The 20,158-nt window shown below is 44.5% G+C and overlaps 1 protein-coding gene across 3 annotated transcripts in view; it reads left to right on the forward strand.

Moving 5' to 3' along the window:
• The first annotated feature begins 10,502 nt into the window (after positions 1 to 10,502).
• adcy8 (adenylate cyclase 8 (brain)) overlaps positions 10,503 to 20,158 on the forward strand; it is a 58,454-nt gene continuing 48,798 nt past the window's right edge. For all 3 annotated transcript variants that reach the window (XM_077556311.1, XM_077556312.1, XM_077556313.1), the window contains exon 1: positions 10,503 to 11,833. In XM_077556311.1, coding sequence (XP_077412437.1) covers positions 10,919 to 11,833 — 915 coding nt within the window. In that variant the 5' untranslated portion in view covers positions 10,503 to 10,918. The remainder of the gene's footprint in view (positions 11,834 to 20,158) is intronic.

Here is a 20,158-nt window from a genome sequence, read left to right on the forward strand (position 1 = left end):
AATTTGATTATTGTTTTTATATATTATAATTTTAGTTGTATCTATTATATTCGATTTTATTTATTTATGAAATTACACTGGCCACCCCGATGAAAATTTTCTGGCTCCGCTCCTGAGTAGCACCACGATGATGACGTCATCGATCCATGACGGCTATGATCCGAGTTGAAAAATGTTCATAAGATAAGACTTTTGAGCACTGGGAAGCAAATTACAATAAACACCGAAATGACATTCATTTGCCCTGGCATAGACTGGCGACCAGTCCGCTGTTGATATCCTTGACAATGAAGTCACCGTGAGACTCCGCCCTGCTTTTAATTGCAGCATTCCCACATATGTTATTGTGATTTTTGTTCTCCTCGCTTTTTTGCCATGAAACTCCTCCCACATAATACATCCGATTCTCAACGTTCAAATTTCAACTTGCTTCAAAAATTCACACCTTCCGGGGTATTTATTTATTTATCGTCTGATTGACAGTATTGGCACAATTTAACGTTGATAGTCCACTTTCAATGAACTCATCTTGTCTATTTGCAAAAAGGTTTTGTTTTTTGTTTCCCAAAATTTTAGAAAACCTTTTTGCAAATAGACTAGATGATTTCTTTGAAAAGTATGAATTGTTAAATGGCTGTTGGGTTCATTCAACCTAGAACATTTAATAAACAGACTCGGAAGGAAGACGAGCGATAGAGATTCGCGAGGAGGATTAACAGAGATGTGCAGATCACAACCTCCTGCCCATTTCTGTCGTTTCTCCTCTTTTTATTGGGATGACCTACCACATGGACATTACTGCTCTGAGGGGTTTGGGGAAACACGTAGCAGCAATGTGACAATCATTTACACGGGCAACAATGCAGACATTCTTTAACACTAAAAGCTTCTCAGCCATAAAAATGTTCCGGCCATTTGTCTTGTGATCAGGGCAAATTTCCTGTCTTGTGACTGCAGTCGACTCAATGTCACACAATTCAAACAGAGGTCACAATGTTGAATAAATGCTTTACAATTAATAAAAGACAAAATATGGGATAACGAAGATACCTCTATCTAACACTGACAGTCGATCTGGACGGAGATTCACACCAACCAGCTCGGTGGCCTCGTGGTAGAGTGTCTGCCCTGAGACTGGGACGTTGTGGGTTCAATCCCTGGCAGGGTCGTACCAAAGACCTCCCTGCTTGACACTCAGCATTAATGGTTGGAATTGGGGGGGGGTTACATTCCCGAGCGCGGCTCCTGCTGCTGCTCACCGCTCCCTCAGGGGATGATGGCTCAAGAGAATGAATTTCGCAGCACTTACAGTAGGTGGCTGCGACAATTAGTGGTATTTTAATGGGGCTAATGGAATAAATGACCAGTTCTCTGGACCCCAAAAAATAGGAGGATTTGTAGACTTAAAAAAAAAAGCATTTGACACAATAAATCATCATGTACTCGTTAGGAAACTTGAAAAATAGGGAATTAGAGGAGTTGCACTCAACTGGTCGATAGATTTTCTATCCAAGAGGAATCAATTTGTGTAATTGGGAGGGAAATCACAAATCAACTCAAATGGGTATTACTTATGGAGTCCCACAAGGGTCGGTTTTGGGACCAAAATTGTTCATTATGTACATAAACGACATTTGTATGGTTTGGAAAATCTTAAAGTTTGTGCTATTTGCAGATGACACAAACATTTTCTGTTCTGGGCACAACCTGCAGCAGCATGTGGTGGTGGTCACCAAAGAATTAAATCAACTTAAAACATGCTTTGACTTAAACAAACTTCTTCTGAATAAAACCAAACTGATGTTGTTTGGAAACCGTAAAATAAATACACAAATAATACAGAGGATTAACGACGCTCAAATTGAACGGGTTTGTGAAAAGAAATTTCTGGGTGTGATTCTTGTCGACAAAATCTGCTGAAAAGCCCGTATAAAACATTCTTGTTTTATTATTATTATTATTATTATTATTGTACAGTATTATATTATATTTAATTTATTTATACATAAAACATTTTAGGGCAAAGTTAGCAAGCACTGTTGGATTGTTGGGAAAGGCCGGACACACATTAAATGAAAAAGCAATGTATATTTTGTATTGTTTATTAATATTAGCACATTTGAATTACTGTGTAGAAGTTTGGGGTCATTTCTACAAAACCACAATACAATCATTATGCACACTGCAAAAAAAAAAAAAAAAAGCCATAAGAATAATAAATCATGTAGGATATCTTAAACACACCAATAAACTATTTTTAAAATTATGCACACTAAAGTTAAAATAAAATGCTGCCCGGCAACATACAACAATTATTTACAGAGAGAGAGGAGGTTATTATTTAAAAGGGAATTGAAATTCAAACAACATTATACTCGCACCAAACTCTAAAGTATGTGGTTTTGTGCAATGGTCTTGAGGAAAACATTACAAGAAGTACAAATATTTGTCAATTATTTTTGCTAAATATGCTAGGGAGGAATCATAAAACAGTGGCTGATAGTACAATTTTTGTTAAGGCATTTATGAATAATGAGTTCAAATCAGCCCTGCGATTGGCTGGCAACCAGTTCAGGGTGTACCCCGCCTACTGCCCGAAGCCAGCTGGGATAGGCTCCAGCACCCCCGCGACCCTTGTGAGGAAAAAGCGGCCAAGAAAATGGATGGATGGATGGATGAGTTCAAATCAAATCAAATCGGGATAGGACTCGATAAGCAGTTGCTTCATCCTATTCCATTTCAAACAGTAAGTCTTTTCTTTTGTGAATGAGTTTCTTTGGAAGTCATTACTATTATTTATGGAGAAAAAAAAACATATTATATTTCATCCTTGTTTTGCGGAATAACTAAAATGTCTCTGTTAATTGTCAAATGATGTTCTTTTGTTTTATTGTCATTTTAAATGTTCGAAATAAAGTGGAGAAAAATCTTTTCCCCATTCATTTTAAATGGGACTGACATTGGACTTTCCACGCCCACTTCCATACATACAACTGATTATCAGCTGCTAGGGAGCTAGCTAGCTACAACAGCAACAGATAGCTTGGTAGCATCATGGGCTAAAGCCAAATTGTGGGAGGGTTTTTACTTTCAGGTGTTAGCTAGCTCGCTCTCATGGCGCTCCTTTCCCTGCTAGGGAGCTAGCTAGCTAGCTAGCTAGCATTAGGGGCTAAAGCCAAATTGTGGTGGCAGGGTTTTTACTTTCAGGTGCTAGCTAGCTAGCTAGCTCTCTAGCTAACTCCCATGGTGCTAGCTAGCTAGCATTAGGGGTTAAAGCCAGGGTTTTTACTTTCTGGACCTGGATTTGCCACCTCTGTACAACATTTGCTGGGGCTTTTGGTAGAAGTGGCGCTAATTAGAAAAACTGTACAGCAGTTTGATACTTACATTATATATATATAAAGAGTGTTATAGAAATCAAATTTGATTGGACAATCAAATATGTTTTGTGTTTTATTTAATTGAGAAAATAATTGATTAAGTGGTTATAATTATATCATGATGAACAATGCAATTAAATGAAAAGATTTATGATACAGTTTAAAAATGAGAAAACAATTATTCATTTGAAATAAAATATTTTAGTAAGATATTTATATCTTATTGTATCTTATATATTTATAAGATATTTTTGGGGCGAAAATAAATATTTTTTGCTAAACTTTAAATATACATTTTATAATGTTTTATTGTATTGAATTTCAAAATGAAAATCAATCGTTATTTTTTTTAAACTACTTAAAATGCGTTAGCATGAATTTATGTATTTGCATAAATATTAGTGGAAATAATAACTACATTAAAAAAACTTTGCAGAGGAGCGCGTCAAAATTCCAAGCAAGAATTCCGGAATCAGCTGCACTTCCTGCCTGTCAGCCAATCACAGGCGACGTTGGGCCTCCCAGCGTGAACGTATGAATATTCATGAGATTGTTATTTAAGAAGCTCTTGCGATCAGATTGCCGACGAGTTGAACTTAATCCCACTTCTTTTTTTTTTTAATCTGATGATCCGCGCGCTTCCGAAAAGTGGACAGATGATACGTAAGCTTCTTACGTTCTCGCTGTTTGCAAACGCTTCCAACATATTTAGACTTACTTCTTCTTTTTCTTACTATAATTTCGGGCTCACGGCCAACATTTGAAAACCTCGTTACTTTGAAAAAAAAGAATCATTTTTGAATGTCATTAAATTGATTATACTGATAATCACTTTCAGTGTAAGCCTGAAGGCTGCAATTTTATATCAAACTCAACATTTTTGCTCTGTCGTTGTTTGTTAGTTGCGACCTGTGAAAATATTTTTTTGTAACATTTGGCTAAAATGGCTTTCATCACTTTGAACATTTGAGTCATTTGTGAGTTCCTTTTTCACAAATGTCCATCTTGTCAAATGATGGTGCAGTCCTAAGTCTTGCGAAACTTTTCATGTTTTTTGGGTTTCCGGTTATCGGCATTTCCTTTTTTCAGTTTTTTTTCTTCCAACCTGCGCATTGTGCAAACAAACGGCAATTTAGTTGAAGTTGTCAAATCAACGTTTGACACAAACCACGTCGACACTTCTCACAGTTAAAAAGAAAAAAAGGAAATTGTGAGAACATTTCACAAAAAATCTTCATCTTCTTGACTGGAAACGTGAAGCCATTTTTCCAGCTTGTTACCAAAGAAGAGCAAAAATCCGAAAGGTGAACTTTGACCTTCCTGTCTCAAAGCAGCAAGGATAATTTCCCCTGTTTTCATTTGGCAAATTGCGACCAAAGGGGCTTTGGCAAACGAGGATTTCACTTCGATGAGGCGTCAAATCTCATCGCGTCACGCTCGCGTTGCTCCCGAAAAAACAACCAGCAAATCCTAACATGATTGCGCAGACGTTGGTGGATTCGTCCTGAGCGTCCCCCAATGTCAGCTTGGCAGAGCGGCACCGACCCGGCCGGCCGCTGTCGTCGGTGTTGACTTTGTGCTCCTCTCAGCTGCTGCGACACTTTTGCCGCTCCACCAGCTGGCGGCGTTCGCGACGCCGACGTTTTGGCGCCAGACGCCGCGCCGCCTCGCTCTTTTGGCTGCCAAGGAAATCTGCCAGTCATCGGATTCAATCAAACCTTATTATCTCATCTTGGGAAAGTCCGTTATCTTAATGCTAAATGAAAATGTGAAACATCATTGATGGGCTAACAGAATTAGCATCAAAGTTGCACTAATTGTAAACCACCAAACAACACGTGAAAAGAGAGGACAACTTTACAAAATATTCTCTCGGCTCTGTAGGAACTATTACTGTAGCTTAGTAGGGGACCTTCTCTGCCTCTTCTTCTTGCTCTTAATTCTCTGCCATAAATTCCTTTTTAAAAAAGAAGAAAAGATTATTAAAATGAGGGGCGTCAGGCCATTCAATTTTTTACTTGTAATTAATCGCATGACTTCACTAGTTAACTCACAACGAATCACAAATTTGATATCTGTTCTAAATGTACAATAAAAAATTCTAGGTTTTCATACTCTTGTTATTAAAGTGGACAAAAAGGATTACCAAATACAAATGTGGCTGTATCTTTTATTCATACAGTCATTTTATAGTCAGTAATTAAGTGAAAAAGGCGATTAAAATGTTTACTTGTAATTAATTGTATGACTTCACGAGTTAACTCACGATTAATCACAAATGTATCTGTTCTAAATGTACAATAAAAAAAAAAAGAAAAGGTTTTCATACTCTTGTTAACAAAAGTGGAAAAAATGTTAAACTAACAAATAGTTGAAATGAATTTTTGACGTTTATAGCCGTCAATGGCAGTAAATGAGTTAATTACGTCTCTAACCCCCCACAATTATTCTTATGATTATTTTCCCCCAATACAATTACATTGTGTTGAATGGTACGGCGATGTTTGCTATTGGTGGTCCGGCCCTCGCGAATAGCGGGAGGCCGCAGTGTTGCTATTTGTTAGCCACCCCAATTTGCCATTATGCCTTAGCTTTATGCTAACGGAGTGGATTGCCGATGTGGCAAAACTGGGGACTGCGTAGCTGCAAACATCATCCTTAGTTCTTAGTGCAGATTAGCATGAGCAGCCTTAGCGTCTTTCTAATGGTGACGTTGTTGACACGAATCGACAAGCGCAACCTCGTACCTTGACTTCACCGTGCCGGTAACTCAGTTGACTACATTTTCCAATGATTTTGTTCATATTTAAAAAAACTAAACTAAAAACTATCGCCGTATTGTGAACGATGACTAAAAGAATCTTGTAAAAGGGAAGGTCAATCATGGTAAGCTAAGATGTCACGCTATGCTAAAACGCTGTGCTACATTGTTATGCTATGCAAAGATGCTATGCTACTGTGTCTTGCTATGCCAAAAATGCTATGCTATTATGCTATACTGCAGTGTCACACTATGCTAAGATGCTATGCTATGATGCTATACTTGAGTTCAACATTATCCTAAAATGCTACAGTGTCATTCTATGCTTAGGTGCTATACTATTATTTCATGCTATGCTGAAAAGACACTGCTATGATACAGTATCTTGCTATGCTAAAATGCTCTGCTATGATGCTCATTTCTAATGTCCCGCTCTGCTAAGATGATATGCTTTTAGCAATGTTACTGTGTCACGCTATGCCAAGATGCTATGCTATGATGCTATACCTGAGGTCAACTTAATTCTAAGATGTGATGCCACAAAAGCGTCAATCTAAGATGCCATGCTATGATTTCATGCTATGCTTGCTAATATGTCAGGTTATGCTCAGATGCTATGCTACAGTATCATGCTTTGCTAAAAGGCAGTGCTATGATGCTAATCTTTGATGTCACTCTATGCTAAGATGCTATGCTATTAGCTATGCTACAGTGTCATACGGTACAATGCTATGCTAAGGCGCTTTGCGATGACTATGCTACAGTGTCATGATGTATGTTACGCTATTGATGCAATGCTAAAAAGCTACTGATGTCAGATTTACAGTTCCTGATGTTCCCTTTTTCACTTGTTACTCGCCGTTCCTCTGCCGCTGGCTGTTACCATGGCGACCCTCTGCACACCTTATCTACCTGCTGGAGCTCATCAGCATGTTTGCTTTTGCGGCCGGAGATCGACATCGTCTTCGCACACCGACGCACTCAGACACACAATCAATCAAGTGTTAGCCTGTTAGTGAAAAAAATGATGTACTAGATCGTGTGTGTGTGTTTGTAAGTTGAAGTCCCGTAATGCATGTATGTAAATAAATGCGCATGTGTTTTTATTGACAGTTTAAAAAAAAAAATGCACAAAAATAACGTGGCTTTGCATGTGATTTTTGCAATGCAAAGAACATGAAGCACAATGAGGCGCTCTAGACAATTTAGGGTGTGGGTGTTATTGACGGTGTGCTCGGTGCACATCAGGACATTTGGAACAAACAAAGCGGCGGTAAATCATGGCGGGGTCGCGCGTGCTGTCCGCTCAGCTGCTGCGCTTTGACCAATTTGGCGGCGGCGACCTTCGCGGCGGGAAGCCGTTGCTGATGCCGCTCAGGAAAGCGCACGCTCGCGCACAACAAACCGTAAGAGCCCGTTTAGGCCTGTGCTTCTTCTTTTCAACGTTGCGTGTGAGCGACGCTCCAACACGGCGTGAAGCCTCTGGGCGCGTGAATAAAAAAACGGGGGTGAGGAGGAAGGAGGGAACAAAGGAAGGCAACAGAAAAGTAGGTGCGAGGGAGGAAGGAAGGAAGCTGCCAATGGAGGCAGGATGGGAAGAAAGGATGAGAATGAAAGTAAGGAATGAGGAAAGAAAGATAGGAGACAAGGAATGAATGAAAGAAAGTTTGGAAGGAAAAGAAGAAAGGTTGAAGGAAGGACTGAGGAAAAGATGAAGGAATGAATGCAAGAAGGATGAAGGGAAGGAATGAAAGGATACAGGCTTGAAAGGAGGAAATGAATGAATGGATGGAAGGGGAAGCTAAGGAAGGAAGGTTGCTAGAAAAAAAAGGACGAGAGGGTGGAAGAAAGGAAATAAGGAAGGATAAAGGAAAAAGGGACATAAGCAAGGAATGAGGGTTGACGGAAGAAAGGGAGGAAATTGGAAGAAAAGGAAGGAACAAACAAACAAGGGAAGGAAAGATGCAAGGAATGAAAGAGGGAAGAAACTAAAGAAAGCTGAGGATGAAAGTAAAGAATGAGGAAAAGGAAGATAGCAGACAAGGAAGGAATGAAGGATAAATGCATGAAAGGAAGGAAGTGTGTATGGAAAGAGGAAAGGAAGGAGGGATGAAATGAATGAACAAAGGATGGAAGCAAGAAGGAGGTAGCCAAGGAAGGAAGGAGGGTAGACGAAAAGAAGGATGAAGCAAGGAAGAAAAAAATAATGAAGGAAGAAGGGACGTAAGCAAGGAAAGAGGGTTGACAGAAAGAGGCAAGGAAGGAAGAAAAGGAGTGATTGATGGAAAGAATGAAAGAAAGATAAGGATGAAAGGAATGAATGAGGATTGAAAGATAGGAGACGAGGAATGAAAGAAGGATAGACGCATGAAAGGAAGAAAGTTTGGAAGGAAAGGAGGGAAGGAAAAAAAAACGAATGAAGGATGGAAGCAAGCAAGGGGGTAGTTTGGGAGGAGGAAAAAATGAAGGAAGAGTGTAAAGAAGAACGGGAAGGAAGGATGAAAGGAAGGGACGAGGAAAAGAAGATGAAGGATGAATGGAAGGAAGGAAAATGGGCAGTAATCCCGGAAAGAAGGATGTGAGGAAAGAATGAAAAAAAAACACATGCTTGAAAGGAAGAAAGTGTGTAAGGAATGGATGAAGGAAGATAGGTCGAAAAGAAGGATGAAAGGAAGGAAATGAAGGACGCAAGTATTTTGGAAGGCGACTTGAGCGCGCGTGTGCTCCACCTGACGCGGGCCGTCTGATGGCCTACTTGGGACACCCCTGCCAGCCTGCCTGCCTGCCTGATGGCCTACTTGGGACACCCCTGCTTGCCTGCCTGACTGCCTGCATGAGCACAAGTGCTGCTTCTTCTTTTTTTTTCTTCTTTTATTGCTCGTCGACGTCTCCTCGGCAGCAGTGGCACAAAGCGGCGCAGACGAAAGGAAGGCGGGTAAAAATAGACGGAATAGCAATGAGGCAACTTTCCTCCTCGACGCCGCCGGGCATGCGTGAGTCAAAATGGGGGTGGGCTCCTCAAGGTTTCCGTTTCAGAGAGAATCATCGCTGCTCGTCTCATTGCTGACAAGCCTTGGCCCCATTTTGCCCCGCTTCTTTCGCCAAGCAGAAAAAAAAAAGTGGGCCAGGAATTTGGTGCGATGACGACGGAGACCCGAAATGGCCACAAAACGCCGGCAAGAAGAGGAACGCGTCAAAGAGCGCTTTGGCCCGTTTACCTGCAGAGAAAACAACAAGCAAAACAAATGTTTGCCGTTTGCTTTCGTGAGGACTCAGATGCGGAGTAGGAAAAAAAAAAAAAAAGAGTTTTATTTTCAACCCCAAAAATCACCTCTGAAAAAAAAAGGCACTGGCAGAGACCAACAAAAGGCGCTCCAATAATGGAGGTAAAAAGGAGACGAAAAACACTCCAGGACCAGACAAAAGGACCACGGGACAAGGCTGCGAAAACCGCTTGTGCGAAAACCGCTTGTGCGAAAACCGCTTGTGCGAAAACTTGGGTACGGCATGCGACAGGCGAGACGCCGACTATTTAACATCTGGGGTTGACACGGCACAGGTGGGAACAATCAGGGATAACAACATACAAGGAAAGGCAAGCTAACGGAAAGGAGACCAGTCAGACTTCAAAATAAAACAGGAAGTGGCGAGGATAACGAAAACCAAGACAGACAGACCACAGATTGTGACGCATATTTTGAGCCAGGAGAAAAATTGTTTTGAATCTTTCCTTCTAATGTCATAAGAAGACCATCATCTTCACTTTTGAAAAACTCCTTTACATTATTTTGCGGGAATATTCCGGAACTTTTTCCGATGATGATTGGGAATCATTCACCATTCCCGACGCTCCAATAAAGGGATTTTTCTGGAACAATTTGGGTCAGGGGTCACCACTAGCCCACGGGCCTGTTGTAGAAACAGTGATGGGACATTGTGATTTCCTAGGAATGGTGTTGAAGATGTTGAACATTGGCAGTGACGTATTTTGATATTGATCATTGTGACAAATCACAATCATGAATATTCATCAAAAATGTCACTCATTAAAGGTATTTTGAGCACATTTATATTGTGTGAATCAAACTGCTAGCCCCCAAATAGCTCTTGGTGCTCGGTGACCCCTGATATGTGTCCACTAAAATCAAACAAGAAAAAAAAGTCCCCCTGCTGTGATTACAAAAGGGTCCTCAAGGTCAAACAGCATGTGGTGAAGGTCATTCGATGCACGTTTTTTGAAGTGTCAATCATAGCACAAAACAGAGCGCGTACATAGAGGCGGCTATGACCTCACAGAAACGAGGAAGAAAAGGAGGAAGAAAAGGAGGAAGCCCCCCCCCTCCCCCCCTCCCCAGCAGGCAGAGGCAGGTGTTGCGTGGCGCGGAGCGAGGAAGAGGAGGAGGAGGAGGAGGAGGAGGAAGGCTTCGCGCGCACTCGCCGTCGAGCGTCAGTCGGTCAAGACGCCAACAAATCCAGAAGCGGAGCGCGCGAACGTCCTGTTTGTTTCCCAGGCGCGCGTTTGCGGATGCTTCCGCGCGTGGAGCTCATCCGCGCGCCTAATCCGCACTCGCGCGCATTTGTCAGGCGTCTCGTCGCGTGACGACGGCGGCGACGAGGACGAGGACGAGGACGAGGACGCTCGCTGGCGAGGATGAGGACGACGACGACGAGCTCCCCCCGCGACGCCGCAGCCGCTTCGCGCCGCGCCCGCCACCAGCAGCACCAGGACCAGGACCAGGACGAGACCCCCGCCGAGGAGCTGAGGTAACTCGCCGGCATGGAGCTGTCCGAGGTTCGCTGTTTGAGCGCCAGCGAGGAGCTGCACGCCACCAAGCGCACGCCGAGCAGCGGCGGCGGCGAAGGCGGCAAGCGGCTGCTGTGGCAGAACGCGGTCCGACACATCACCGAGCAGCGCTTCATCCACGAGCAGGGCGGGGGCGAACCCGAGCGGCCGGACGCGCGCCAGCCGTCGTCCGGCCAGCAGATGACGACGGCGGGCGAGCTGCAGCTTCAGCAGGAACAGCAGCAGCAGCAGCAGCAGCAGCAGCAGCACAACAACGGCGGCACCAAAGTGTTCCCCGAGCGGGCCAGCAGCGACCTGGGCTTCCTCCAGATCGAGTCGTCGTGCGCGCCCGGCAACTCGGACTTCTTCCTCAACTGGGGCTACACGTACCGCGGCGTGATCTTCCCCACGCTGCGCAACGCCTTCAAGTCGCGCGACCTGGAGCGCCTGTACCAGCGCTACTTCCTGGGCCAGCGGCGCAAGTCGCTGGTGGTGATGAACATCCTGGACGTGGTGACCAAGCTGACGCTGCTGGCGCTGCACCTGGCGCTGGCCCCGGCGCCCGTGGACCCGGTGAAGGGCGCGCTGCTGGGCTTCTTCGCCGGCGTGGAGGTGGTGGTGTGCGCGCTGGTGGGCGTGCGCAAGGACGCCACGTCGCACGGCTACCTGCAGTATAGCGGCGCCGTCACCTGGGCGGCCATGGCCACGCAGATCCTGGCGGCCGGCCTGGGCTACGGCCTGCTGGGCGACGGCGTGGGCTACGTGCTCTTCGCGCTCTTCGCCACCTACGGGATGCTGCCGCTGCCGCTGGCCTGGGCCATCCTGGCCGGACTCTTCGCGCCGGGCCTGCACCTGCTCGTCCGGCTGCTGCTGGCCCGCGACGACGCCGCCGCGCTCTCCGACAACCAGGTGGGTCCGAGTCGAGCGAGTTCCGAGTCGAGCGAGTTCCGAGTCGAGCGAGTTCCGAGTCGAGCGAGTTCCGAGTTGCCTTCCCCTCCGCGTTCCCACAATGCGTTTACGTTCGGCTCCTTCCTTCCATGTAGGCTAACCTGCCGTGTTTTCATTTTTCTTCACTCCTCTCGTCTCGGCTTCATTTCCTGGCCACTCATCCTTTCATCGCCCTTTTCATTTATCACTTCATTTGTTTCCTTCCCGCTTTCATCCCATCATGACCTCATCTATTCATGACTTTCCTTCATCTCTTCACTTCAGACACTTTGTTCTCTCCTCCTTTTATTGCTTCTTCACGTTCCCGTTTCCCTCCATCACTTCATTTGTTCACTCCTTCATCCTTTTACTACGCCTCATCATTTATTCACACTTTCATTCTTCTATCCTTCCATTGTTTTATTTCTTCACTCCCTACTTTCATTCTTTTGCTTCACTTTTTTCTTTCATCCTCTCATTGCTTCACTTCTTCATCCTCATTCATTTCCTTCATCCGCTCTTTTATTGCTTCTTACATTTTCCTCTCTTACTTCATTTGCTCACTCCTTCATCCTTCCACTGCCTCTTCATTTATTCACCCTCTCATCATATCCTTCACTTATTCATGCCTTCATATACTTTCCTTCTTCTTTTCATCAATTCACTTTTTCACTTGGTTCTCTCGTTGCTTCATTTTGCTTCGGTATTTTTTTCACTATATATTTTGAAATCATTTTCCTTTTATTTATTCATATATTGGTATAAAACAAAATTGGTTCAAATTGACCCACGTATACAGGTCAGCCCATTTATTATCATTATTATTATTTTCTCAAATGGGATTATTTGTAACCCAGCAGTATCGTGAGGGTCAAAAATAACCCAATTTGGGTGAAAAAGTTTACAATCCACTACTTGGGTCAATTTGCGGTCCATCCTTTCTTACCCAATTTGGTTATATTTGACCCAGCAGTTTGAAGAGTCAATAGGGTCAAAATATCCCAATTTTGGTCAAAAAAGGAACCAGTCCACTATTTGGGTCAATTCAAACCAACTTTATGGGTTGTTTTTTTTTTACAAGCAACATATGCAACCATTCATATGGATCACAATTAGCCTCGTCTTTATTAGCATTAGCATGTCCGCCTCACAGTTTTCAAATCTGTTCTGAAACGCTCCAGTGTTTGTCTTCATTTGTGCAAATATTTTCTGGTGACCAGTCCATTGTTTGTCCACTTGCGCCCTGACATTGGCTGGCGACCATTTACGTGTTTGTCTCCATAATTGTGGCTTTGGATGACTGTGATTGTGTAGACTTCAAAGGTGAACACTGACGTTAGGGGAAGACCTGACTGGATGCTCATAGAGGTCAGGGGTCAAACGAACCAATAATCTGCACAGGGGATAGCGTTAATCTCACGCTGAGGTCAGAGGTCAAAAGAAAGATTGGAGTCTTTCTTGTGCTACTCCAGATGTTGTGTCGTGTGCTGAGCTCAAATTCCGCCATTGTGGGCCGCGACCAGTTTGACTTAACGACATGGCACTTGGTCGATTATGTCCATTATGAGCATTAAGCACCAAAAGTGTCAAGAAGCTATGCTGGAAAAAAGTCTGCCATTTTGGTTCAAAGCTGCCATTTTAGACTCCTTTGAGTCATTTCCAAGGCTCCTTTGAATGTTTTTGAAAATTCAGCCTCTGAAGCCAGTTTGACTTAACAACATGACATTTGGTAGACGCGTCTATCATGAGAAGACCCACAAAAAAGGTCTCAAGAAGGCATACCCGAAGAAGAGCCAGGAAGTCCATCGTTGTTTGATCTCATCCTACCTTTTCGGCCTATTGTGGCCATTTTCAAGGATTCTTCAAAGACAAGCGCGTCCTCCACATTTTGTCCGATTGGTACCGAATTCCACTTCATCTCAGGTTTGAGTGAGCCGACGTTCATACGGGGTGCCCTGTCCTTGAAATGACCTTTGACTGGCACACGTGCAGTAAGACGGCGAGCGTGTGCGCTTCCATCCAGATGGAGTCGGCGATTCCCAAGCGGGCTCGTCGCGCTCATCCCGTCAGGCCAGGAATAGCCGGCATCGATCGGACGCTGTCGTCTTGGAGGGGGGCGGCGGGTCGGGGAGCGGCGGGTCTGCGGGCGGGCGGGCGGCCCGTTGTGCTACGCTCTTTGTCTGGGTATCGAACGCCGTCTTTCCTTTAAAAGCGCGGCACTCTGATCTGACCGGGAACAATAAGAAGCTGTGACGGGCCGCTTTCATCGTTCACAGCAGGAAAGCCAACAAGCAGATCACATTCAGCTTTTACAATCGCTTGTTATTGACGCCTTTTTTTAAATTGAAAGATTTCACTTTTTAAAGTGTTCTTTAGTGGCTGCTTTCACTCTTTCGGTCAAGAAACGGGAGAGTGAAGTGCAACATCACTTTGAGAAAGTGAAAAGACGACTTGTCTCATGCCAAAAAAGAAGCCAAGCGCGCTTGCTTCAGGCTTAAGGATGACAATCGAAAAGCGCTTCTTGTTGAGAACCGGCTCCCAGTGTTTCAATTCCTTGGCATCGTTTGCCGTTTTTGCTAACGATTCCCTTATCGGTTCCGTGTGGGACGATGACGTCACCACGCGCGACATTTTGGGTCTAAGGGAGGAAACGCTACCGCTACGAGCAATGGTCGCCAGCAAAGGTGGCAAATCCAAGTCCAGAAAGTAAAAACCCTGCCACAGTTTGGCTTTAGCACCCTAGCTAGCTCCCATGCTGTGAATTGACCTGCTAGGGAGCTAGCTAGCTAGCTAGCTAATATCTGGGCTAAAGCCAAACTGTGACAGCATTTTTACTTTCAGGTGCTAGCTAGCTAGCTCCCATTGTGCAATTTTACCTGCTAGAAACGAAATGTTCAATCAAACTGTATACAGAATAAAAGCTCACTAGCTTGATGCTAACTTAGAATGGCACCAGTCATAGATGGTCTAGCGGAGATGTTATATTTAAACAAGGAGATGTTCAAGTAAACTGTACAGAATGAACGCTTGTTAGCTTGATGCTAGCTTCTAATGCCAAAAGCCATAGATGGGCTAATTGAAGTTAGTGTAGATGTTACATTTAAACAAGATGTTAAATCAAACCGTATAAAGAATGAACGCTCGTTAGCTTGATGCTAATTTATGATGCTAATTTATGATGCCAAAAGCAAAGATGTGCTAATTGAAGTTAGCGTAGATGTAACAGTCATTCTAAACCCTTCAACAGCTGCCACTGAAACGAGCGCAAAAAGACCATACGAGCATCTTCAGCCATTTCTTCTCTGCTGCCAATTACGCTGCGCGTCTTTCTCCAATTCAGTGCTGCCACCCGCTTCCTTGTGGCCAAACGGTGGCACGACACTGAAGGTATGCAATTGTAAATTCCAATTTGCCAGTACTGGAAAAGACACACTCGTGTCGACTGCGCGTCAACACGAGTGTGTCTTTCTACGGCTTTGTGGAGTGCGTGTGCGATGGCGCCGATGGCGCCGATGGCGCCGAGGGCTTTTGTGTGAAGCGGAAGCCATTATCAAGTCAATGGCAGTCTATATCGCGCTCACGCACGCACGCGCGCATGTTTCCACACAAATCCCGAGCTCCGTCGATTAGCCGCCGCCGCCGCCGCTGTCGGCGCCGCTTCCTTTTTTCAAGGTCAAACTCGGCTTACCTGAAGCGAAGGCTGCGGCGCCGAGATAAAGGCGGCACATGAGAGAAAAGGGAAGTGGGGTAAGTGGGGGTTCCAGTAAGCGAGCGTCGCAAAGAAGCTGTTTTTTTTTTTGTTTTTTTTTTGGTGGGGCATAAAAAAAATCCGCCACGGCTTTGCTGGCAAGATGATTTTGTGGGTCGCACAATGAGCCGCCAGCCCCCGGTGACCCCTTTTCTTTCCCGCTCGCATTGATGTCTTATAAAGAATGCACAGTAACCCCCCCAGCAATGAACCCCCCCCCCACCTGCTACCGTTCCAGTCCGCCTAGCATCATCGCAGTTCGGGAAAAAAAAAAAAATGCAAGCAGAAAATGTTGATAAAAATACTGTAAGATGTGCCTTTGAGAGGCGGGGTCTCCCAGCTTTTACTAGGGATGGACCGATTATCGGCGCCGATATTCAGCATTATGACAAATATTGGCAACGGCCATTTTCAAGAATCATATGGCCGATATTAGATCCATTGAGAAAAAAAAAAGAAAAAGGGAACTCATTTTTATTTATTTATTATTAATTCATTTAATTTTCAGAGATGCAAATGACCCAGGCAACTCTGCACCTTCTGTTTTTGTTTGAAATTAAAACTAAGATAAGTTAAAATCAGTTCAGATCATTTGAAATATTTGAACACTTTATTTACTGCTTAAGTTTTTATTTAACTTTTGAAAACATGCTACTGCCTCTGGGAGATTTCCGTAACGTGTTGTTAGATTTTTAAAAGCAAAGATGTTTATTGACTAAGATTTTTTTTCCTTTTTTTTTTTTAAACTTACTATTTTACAAACCCTAAATATTGCTCAATAAACATTTCCTTTAAAATTCCCCCCCAAAATGAAGAGCTGGACTTTGTATTCCCCCCCCCCAATTTTTATGCATTTTAGTGAAAATGAATATCGGCTTCAAATATTGATTATCGGCATTCTTGACTACTAATAATCACTATTGGTATCGCCCCCCCCCAAAAACATCGGTTTATCTCTAGCTTTTATGGCATTACATTTAAATTTGATGACTAATTGTTTACTACCCCTGACAAATATTTTCATCAGTGGGTGGGTGGTGGTATGCATGGTGAGCAGGGAGAGAAAAAAAAAAAATAATAAAAAAAAATGTCAGTTGGATTTTTGGGGCCGTATCGCCGAGCCCTGCGTGATTGTCCTTCAGCTAATCGTCTATTTATATCCACACGCACAAAAGCGCTCATGTTCCCGCCATGTAGCGTGACACCGCGCTGATATTTGACCTCCACTTGCTATTCACGCGTCGCGAGGACTCGACGGCGGTCTCCCTCGTCTGCATCGTGAGCGTGACGAGGGAGATCGCCAGCCGGCCAAACAACCACCCGCCCGCCATGCCCGCCCGCCCGCACGCCGCAGACGTGCACTCAGCCGTGCTAAATGTTTCATGACGCTTTTAGCGTCCGTGCCGTGACCTCGCAGGCGCGTCCAAAAATGTCTGCAAAAAAAAAAGAAGCTTTTAGCGAGTCACCACAATCAGGACACGCTGCAGGGAAATAATCCTTCTGTCCCGCAATCTTTTGTTATTACGTTGATGAATTCACGCTAATGCTGATCAATTGATTACAAATATGAATTCAAGTTGTGTCCTGTTTGTGTCAAAGCTGATCAGGTGCGCCCAAAAAACTAAGCAAAAAAACCCCCAGCAGGGCAGAAAAAAATCACTGATTTTCTCCCCACAAAAAGTCTTATTTTTTGTATTTTTGTTTTTTAGAAAAATCGAATGAAAAATGTTTTCTTGTGATATTTTGAAAAGTCCGCCCCTGAAGCCTATTTGATGTCGCACACAAACACAAAACTAGTCTGTGAAAGCCATGCCAGTCCAGAACAGACACAAAATGTCCGCCGTTTTGCTTTGAAGCGGACATTTTAGGGTCATTTTTCAGACAGATTTGTCAGAAAGAGATATTTTGAAAATTGAGAAAGAAAAGTTTGTTTAGGGAAAAAACTGAAAATTCCACAAGCTGGAACTAAAATGGCTTCATGGCCCTTTCGCACGGGCATCTTTTTTTTTTTGGGACGTTTGTGCGTCTGACCGCAATGTGGCGCCTTCACTCCCCGCTGCCACTTTAATTAGGCGGCCGTGCGGCTGGCGGCCCGTCGGATGACCTGCGGATCGCCAGGCCGCCTTCGGCTGCGTCTCGCCAATTTGGCCAGGAAGGTTCCAAGGTCGAGCGTGATGAGGAGGAGCAGGTGAAGACGAGCCGTTGCTGTCGTCCGTCTTGTTGACGGCGCCGAGTCGCGTGCGGGCCCAAACCTTCGTCAACACGCTCATCGGCTCGGCTTTGTTTGGGAAAAACAACGCCCCGAAAGCCGGTTCGACTGAGCCACGTGAAATTTGGCAGGCACGACTTTCATGAGGAGACCAAAAGAAACAATCCCTTCAAAGACTCATTTTGGTTGAAAGCGGACATTTCAAAGCTCATTTTCCTCTTGACAAGCTTGTCTGAGGGAAATTTGGAAAATTCAGTCCTCCAACCCAGTTTGATCCCGAAAATGGACGTTTGTTAGGGTGGGCATGTCAATCATTAGTAGACCTACAAAAAGTCTGGGGGACTAAAATCAAGACTTTTGCTTTGAAACAGCCATTTTAGGGTGACTTTTCAAACACAATTGCTGTTAAAATCAAGTATAGTAGTCAGTAAAGTAACTAAATTGCTTTTAAAATCAAGTAATCAGTAAAGTAATAAAGTTACTTTGAAAATGAAGTAATCACTAAAGTAATTGAGCTACTTTTAAAACCAAGTAATCAGTAAACTACATTGCTTTTAAAATCAAGCAATCAGTAAAGTAACTAAGTTGCTTCTAAAATCAAGTAATCAGTAATCAAGTTAGGTTTAAAATCAAGTACAGTATTCAGTAAAGTAACTAATAATTTTTTGGGAAATAATCAGTAAAGTCACTAAAGTAGTTCTAAAATCAACTAAACTAATCAGTCATTCATTTCTTATAATCAGTAAAGTAGTAATCATGAAAGTAACTTTTTCTAGTCAACTGTGTCCATAACAATCTCCAAGCAGAGACGGCTGACCGAACGTGTTTCGATCTTCTGCGTGCTCGCCAAAGACAAACGTCAGCCAGCGCGAGCAAGAAACTGGCAACGAAGAAGAGTCTTTCTCGCTCGCTCGCACGCACGGCGCCACCTCCTGGCGGTGGCGCACACGCCCACATCCCAATGGAGCGTTGAGGCTGATTTGTGTTGATCCTCCACATTGAGCATGATTTCACTCGGGATTATCTCCCAGAGGTAATCTATTCATAGCGCCCGTCCGGGTCAGCGTTTAATGAGATTAGGGCGGGATTACGTTTATCTCTTTGAAATGTGGAAAAACAGCAGGTCGCCGCCCGTGGAAGGCGAGCATCTGCGCTCTGTTGGACCACACGCAAAGAAAATGGGAGGGGCTTAATTTGGCGTTTGACATCCAAGTATATGTGAGAGCATTTGAGTGTTTCTCGTTGAAAGGCCGCTTGTGGCTTTTCCCACTAAAAGGCGCCTCGTCAAAGTGGTTCACCTCGCAAGAGTGTGTGAGAGCTAATCCTGAATTATGGATCGGTGCCGGGCTCCCATTTGAATTTGGACACTTCCCCATCTGATCCTGGATCAGCCACTGTCTGCTGTTGGCCGTGACGAGATTTGAGACACAAAATAGACGCCATTGTTTTCTTTTGACTTGAGTCTCATCTATTTTTAAAAAAAATTTTTACAATGAATTTGTTATTATCGTGTTACGACTTGTTTCTGAGAAATAAGCAACTTTGTCATGGTGGGCCCAAATGGAGGGAAATAAGGCAGTGAAACGGGAATCAAGTGCAATGCGTCTACTTTAATGAAACGTAGGGAAAAAGGTGAGCAGACATCCATGGCTGGAACAAGCATGACTGGACTGGCCGTCATGACTGGAAAAGGTCGTGACCAGACTGGTTGTCATGTCTGGACACGTCGTGACCAGAGTGTGTCGCCATGACTGGAACAAGTGTGACCGGACTGGTCGCCATAACTGGACTGGACGGGACCAAACTGGCTGCCATGACTGGACAGAATGGGACCAGACAGGTCGTGACCAGACTGGTCGCCATGACTGGAACGAGCGGGACCAGACTGGTCGCCATAACTGGACTGGACGGGACCGGACTGGTCGCAATGACTGGACGAGACCGAACTGGTTGCAATGACTGGAACGAGCGTGACTGGACTGGTGGCCATGACTGGACAGGTCATGACCAGACTGGTCGCCATGACTGGACCAAGCGTGACCTGATTGGTCGCCATGACTGGACCGAGCGTGGTCGCCATGACTGGACAGGTCATGACCAGACTGGTCGCCATGACTGGACCAAGCGTGACCGGACTGGTCGCCATAACTGGACTGGACGGGACCAAACTGGCTGCCATGACTGGACAGAATGGGACCAGACAGGTCGTGACCAGACTGGTCGCCATGACTGGAACGAGCGGGACCAGACTGGTCGCCATGACTGGACCAAGCGTGACCTGATTGGTCGCCATGACTGGACCAAGCGTGGTCGCCATGACTGGACAGGTCATGACCAGACTGGTCGCCAT

This window comes from Vanacampus margaritifer, chromosome 2 (genome assembly GCF_051991255.1).
Source record: "Vanacampus margaritifer isolate UIUO_Vmar chromosome 2, RoL_Vmar_1.0, whole genome shotgun sequence".
NCBI lineage: Eukaryota > Metazoa > Chordata > Actinopteri > Syngnathiformes > Syngnathidae > Vanacampus > Vanacampus margaritifer.